The sequence below is a fragment of the Malurus melanocephalus genome, unplaced genomic scaffold, assembly GCF_030028575.1.
Source record: "Malurus melanocephalus ecotype Western Australia unplaced genomic scaffold, MMel_1.1 scaffold_232, whole genome shotgun sequence".
Classification (NCBI taxonomy): Eukaryota; Metazoa; Chordata; class Aves; order Passeriformes; family Maluridae; genus Malurus; species Malurus melanocephalus.
Genome location: NW_026623464.1, coordinates 875439 through 881950, shown reverse-complemented (window position 1 = coordinate 881950; position 6512 = coordinate 875439). Strand labels below are relative to the sequence as shown.

The 6512-nt window shown below is 33.5% G+C and overlaps 1 protein-coding gene across 1 annotated transcript in view; it reads left to right on the top strand.

Moving 5' to 3' along the window:
* LRRIQ1 (leucine rich repeats and IQ motif containing 1) overlaps positions 1 to 6512 on the top strand; it is a 99434-nt gene that overhangs the window by 923 nt on the left and 91999 nt on the right. Inside the window, exons 2-7 of the mRNA XM_057374760.1 lie at positions 28 to 190; positions 1370 to 1481; positions 2374 to 2444; positions 3640 to 3742; positions 4424 to 4611; positions 6436 to 6510. Coding sequence (XP_057230743.1) covers positions 50 to 190; positions 1370 to 1481; positions 2374 to 2444; positions 3640 to 3742; positions 4424 to 4611; positions 6436 to 6510 — 690 coding nt within the window. The 5' untranslated portion in view covers positions 28 to 49. The remainder of the gene's footprint in view (positions 1 to 27; positions 191 to 1369; positions 1482 to 2373; positions 2445 to 3639; positions 3743 to 4423; positions 4612 to 6435; positions 6511 to 6512) is intronic.

Here is a 6512-nt window from a genome sequence, read left to right as displayed (position 1 = left end):
TTTTTTTTTTTTTTTTTTTTTGTGTAGCTTTCAAAACAGATAAGGCGCTATGGGAAGTAGAACATCAGAGGATACTGAAGGAATTGAAAAAGAAATAGAAATGGAATTAAACAGAATCAGTCTTTCTTCCTTTGAAGCAGATGATCCTGACACAGAGATATCAGATGAACCGTTGAGTGACAGTGAGACAGTAAGTATTCAATGAGCTAAAACTGCTTCTATTTCTGCTTGAAAGTGGTATGGGCATTGGAAAGCCCATTTGATGAGTGAACATTTTCCTGACATATCTAACCTAAGGATTTCTTCTGAAAAGTAGTCTTGATAGTATTGCTTCATGAAAAATGTAACCTCCAATGGTGACAACACGATAAGAGAGATGAATATCAGCATTCTCTTTGAGAAGATCAGACCTGGAGATTATTTTTAGAATCCTCTGAAGCTGGGAGATTTGATGAAGTAGATTAAATCTGGATGAATAAAAGGATAATTCTTCACTGAAATCTGTATTTAAATCTTAAAATCTCTTAAAGAGACTGGTTTATGAGATTTCTTATATGATTTCCAGATACTAATTTCATATAAATAGGTGCTTCAAGTCCTCTTTCTTTGATGACTTCTTATTTTGGGGAGCTATTTTCATCTGAAATAAAATCAGTTATTTGGGTCCTTTTCTGCCATTTTAATCTTTCAGACTCATAGCAAAGAGGATTGTTTGTGGGATATTAGGGTAGATAATATTGATCATATGTGACCTTAAATCATATTTGATATGACATAGACAAAGGCATCAGTGGCAAGTATGTGTGTGCTCACATACTGAGTGTCAGCAATGTCTACCACAATTTGCACATCTGACAGAAGGCAGACCAGTTTCCCAAAATATTGATGTTAAAGACCATCTGTTGAATTGAAATTGTCTATACAATAAAGAAAATTGAAGCAATGGTTTTACATGCTACTTTAAACATTAGTAAATTTAAAATAAATATTTTTGAGGAGTCTAAACATTTTAAAGAAAAACGTCTTGTGCATCACAGGTATTTGCTAATTTTTGTCTTATCCTTTTATTTCTTGGTATAACACAGTTACAAATACAATAGTTTATTGAAATGTGTTTCTGGAGATAGTGCAAGATATATTACTAAAATTTGATTTTAATTTAATTAAGATTATAATTATTAATTGTTTAGTGGGAGAGAACAGTGTAGGAATTTGGAAAAAATTTTGGTGGAAATTGCTACTAAATCTCCATCAATGCTTTACAGGTGAAGCCAAAACAAGTCTTTATTGTTTTATGTCAAGTATTTACCTCTTTTCAAACCTGTGAGATCAAGATGTAGAATATATGTCAGAGGTTGTGTTTTTCTAGATTTCAGGTGACTTGCCAGAATCAGTTCTCTCCTATTTAAACTTTATCAAAAGCAGCAATCAAGATGCTGAAAAGCTTATATTGGAAGACTTAGAAGATGAGCAAAGTACAAGTAAGCAGCAATCACATTTAAAATGTTGCACAGCTCATATTGTTTGTGGAAGTTAGACTAACTAGCACTGGTAAAATAATGCAAATTTTTAAGTAGAGCAAGCAGTGAAACCTATTTAATCAGCTTCTCAACGCATGTTGGAAATTTCTAGGAATAAAACCATGCAATGCTATCTTCTACTATTAACATCTGAGCAGAAATTAAACTTTTCTAAAAACTCTCTATTGCTAAAGAAGGCAAGTTGTGAGATCACTCTCTGAGACAGGGCTCAGGCCAGTCTCTTTATGAAAATCTAAAATGAAGTCAGCAAGTGCTACAATGCAGAGCTCAGATACAATCGACTCTCACTAGATGTGTTTAAAGTCTTTCTTGAGAGATGTCCCTGCTAGCATTGGATAAAATGACCTTTATTTGGCAAAAGAAAATATTGCTGTCAGCTGTGTGACTGGATCCAAGCTCTTACTTTCTATACCAGAGAGCTGGCACTGTCTGTTCCATTAGTGCAATAGTCTTGCTGAATAGAAGTTCAATGTTGACTACAAATTTTGATATCTGAGGAACATTCCTTTTCATCCTTTTTTATTTTGTAATACAAACTTACTCTTTTTCATTGTTTTTTTACTTGTCAATTTTGACCTATCTGCTACAAGTTCTGCTGTATTTTTCTGCACAGAAAATGTTCTGCTGTTTTCTATATGTTTCTGTTACACATATTTTCTGCTTTTAATGCAGATAAATCATTCCCATACATATTTAAATAAAACTGGAGGAGAAGGAAAAGAAAAAAAAATAGTTTAAACAAATTGAGTAGCTAGGCAGTGTAGACCAAAACTGAGCACTAGTAAGGGATTTTCTCTCCAAGAACTAAATTATGTATTTATTTTTACTTTAGGTGTCATTTGTGAAGTACTTGCTTGCCATGCTTCTGAATCAAATGAAGACACAGAACAATTTAAAGAAAAGGTGTTTTTTATTTATGCAACATTTATAGTGGACAAAACTCTATTAAATAATCTAGATAACTTACACTTGTTTTCATGGACTCCTAAGGAGACCTATAAATGTTTTCAATTTTCTTTCTATAGACTATCCATAAGGTATTAAGATGAGTTCTTATATACAATTCTTTAGAATTAGGACATAAACTGTAATATACTATGTCTGCAAGCTTTCAAATTTGAAATAAATTCTCTGTATCAGTACCTCAGATATTGAGCACAAAAATCAACAAAATTAAACAAAACTGAATGTTCCTTTATGCTAATTATTTGCAGAAAATTATCTTAATATTGTCATAACACTTTTAAACTTCTCTAACCTTATTTTTTTATGATGATCAGGAAGATGAGCTGCTATTAATCTTATTCCTAATAAATTCAATTATTTTATAGAAAATATAAACATAGTAATCTCTATATCTTTTACAGATAAATCAAGAGTTATGAACATGACTACTTCTATATCTTCTTAGGATTTGACTGAATAACTCACTGAAGCGCTTAAAAAAACATATAACTCTATTTAATTTATTCACTTTTAATTTGCTGCCTGGCTTTTATTAGTGAGCACTCTTGCAAGAATGATTTTTTGTTCTCAGAAGACCATTGTTTAGAACAGCACAATACTTCATGTGACTTCAGCTGCATTACAAATATTAATATATGCCTGAAGCATGTGATGAACAAATGATAAATGGGCAGGAATAGATTACTTGCCAGTAAAGAACAATGAAATAAATATAGCAATCCTTGTGCCCATAGTATTATTTTGAAATAGAATTCTTAAAAATTTACTCTGTAACTAGTTCTTCCCCGGTGTGCATGAGTATTAATACATCTAGTGCTTGGTTTCACAGGGCATAAAATAAATCCCAAATGAAAAACATTCATTTTTCCAATTCAAAATATTAAATATATTTTAAAAACACACAGCAATATTATGTATTTTAATAAATACTACAATATTTGCTACTCTATAAAACAATCATTTGACTGATACATTTGCATTATTCGCTATTAAAGGATTTTAGTGAGTAGTAAGTGTCATGTTGCTGTACTTGTTATATGATAAAAAGTTTATCCTTGTTCTAAAAAAAAATTATAATGTTCTGCTTTTAAATTTTTTCTTGTTTTTTAATAACAATTTTAAACTATGTTAGATACTACTTGAAGCTGAAAATGAAGACTTGCAGGTTGTTACAACACCTGGTTATAGTCATTCCATCAGTGATGAAGTGGTCACTGACAGCCACCTTCTCACAGGTAAACTAGCACATTATTCATTTGGTTCCGTTGATCTTTAGCATATCTTTAATTATTTCCTGCTTTTCTGTTGTCATAAGTATCGTTGCATTCTTTTTGAATAATTTCACATTACAATATACAACAAGGCTTGATACTTAATGAATTGAACATGAACAACCACCTGTGCTTTTATCTCATTTCAAGATCACAAAATCATCATAGCTATTAGTATCAAAAAACAGCACCCAAAAATGATTTCAGTAATATGAATACAAATGAAAGCCAGTTTGGAGACAGTAAGTAGATTGTGTTTTGGGCACAGCTTCTTTGCTTTCCTTGTTTTTTTTCATGTTGTCACATTGGTTGGGAATGTTTCCTTTGCCATGGCCTTTGGATGAGTTTGGCTGGAACATATCAGTACTAAAAGCTCCACCAATAGCCGTGGAAGGCATCCTCCATAATCCTRCAATATACATTGTTAGAATAAGCATAGAAGTTGCAGAGTCAGTGAGTGTGCAGAATAATAGTAAGACGTCTCTGATGGAAAGGATTTGTGCTGTAGTTCTGATTTTCTTGGGTATATATGTTGCTAGCTGTATCAGCTTAGGATCCCTTTCTTGTCGAATACCTTAAGACTGTTTAATGTTACCCAGTGCTTATTAGGAAATTAAGTAAAAAGTTTCCTTGGTTGATTAATAGCTGGTGTTGAAATGAGCATAAGCTGTGCCCATCATGAAGTAGAAGAAAAGTGTAGACCAGCAGTTGAGCTTGAAGATGAGAAGACAAAGTGGAAAGCTGAGAGAGAATCACAGGAAAAACAGAATGAAGAGGAACATGCAAGAAGGGTGCAGCATCTGGATCAATTTGAGGATGATCTTTTTCATAAGGTAATGAATTATATTGAAGCAAATATGTTCCCATCTGTATCTGAAGTCAAGCTCTAATATGAAGAAGAGAGCACTGTCCTAAACCCTGCCTACTTGTGTTACCAGTGAGTTGTAAAACATTCTTAAGTATAATCCACTGGTTTTTATTTGTTTACTGCTTTAATCAGTAGTGAATTAATTTGCTATGCTCAATGTTAAATTATTCTTTAAGCCTTTACAAAGTTCTTGTATTATAAAAACAGTCCAAAAAAGGGAGAGTTGTACTGAATTAATCACAAATGGTGAAAAGCTGGTCACTTGGCCCCAGTAGAAAATACTTAGCTAGTTTGGACCTCCCACCCCAACTTCACATTTCCATGTTAAAATCTTAATGGAAATTATCAGAACCAATATCATTCAATTCAGCAATGCTGGTGCTATTCTTCATCTAGGTATAAGTTACAATGCTTGCTTTCCTTATCTTTATCTGGGAAACTTATTCAGGATCATCCACTGAGTTTTACCACAACAGAACATGAGTCAACACCTTGACTGTCTGCACTTTCAGACTGTCAGACGACTATCTAGTCATATTTTGCTATAGTGTGGGTTGAATAATGAAGGATGGAAGACCATAAGAAAATGAAGAAATGTTACTCTCAGATACTATACTTGTGAGGGCACAGAATTTTATTATGTAGCCTAAATAAGTGTGTTTTGAGGTGTGCATTAGCATTACATTTTCAATTTACTAATTTGTGGCTTTCTGAAGAGGTGGGCAATTACCAGCAAGGTAATTCAAGTCACCAAAAGTAAGGAAGTGCTTAATAAATTAAAAGACCTTTTCTCTCTGAAGGCCAGTTCAGTGAATGCTTATAGCTCTCTTTTCAAAAGGTCACAAAATTGATAGGCCTTCTTGGTTCTTTGCTGTCAAAAATAATTTTTGAATGTAGGATGGCTTTCTCTAGAAAGAGAGAGGCATGGCCATATTTAGACACTGATACTGCGGTTGCTGTTTTTTTGGAGGTGAGAGATAGAATCTGACTTCCCCTGTTGCAGAAGGATCTAGATGCCTTGTCTCCTGTTGTCTGAACAGCATGCAGCTGAATGCCCATGAAAACAAGTGCTGAAACACCTGGGAGATTTTATGCTCCAAGTTGAAAGTGCTAGTTTGTTTATACTGCTTCCTTTGTATCCTCAATATTTGATTTGGCTGATATATCTGATATATGAGGTTCTGGATCAGCCTATTTTTTGGTTACTTACTGTCTGCTAAATTTCAGTCTGATTGAGACATTTTTTTCTGGTTGAGGTCGTGTTGGGCAAGGAGGGAAATGCTATTTATTTGCAAATAGTGAGAAAGTAGACTTGAACTTTCATTTTCCATTCAGAAACTATTTCAGTCAGAAAAATTTCTTTAGCTTTACTGTACAAAATTCCTACTTGAAAGATTTTAATATTACCAGTACATACCAGTGCAATGAAAGGAAGATTGTTCATGCTGCTGTTCAGATACATTTTGGTTACCTGCCTGTACTTTAAATGGTTTTGTAACTAGTTTTTATCTTCAATACTAGTACAGATCTTGGAGAGGAAGGTGGTAGTTTTTTGGGTCAGTGCCAAGATGCTGACTTTCTGAAAGTATGCATCCCTCAGTACATGACCAAATCTACATTACTCATGCAAGTGCCCTGTTTATTTTGATCCACACACAGCTGAGTTTTTAATTTAAATTCAGGCATTCACAAATTTGGAGAGTCAGGAATATAGGTGAGATAGGAGAGTTTGTGTTTTGTGTTGTTCCAGGGTTTGCACAATATTCGTTTAAGTGAATTTGTTGTGCAGAAACACCAGGAAGCAGTAGAAGACCAGTTTCAGCAAGATGAGAAAGCTTGGAGAGACAAAATGAGGCAACATGAGGT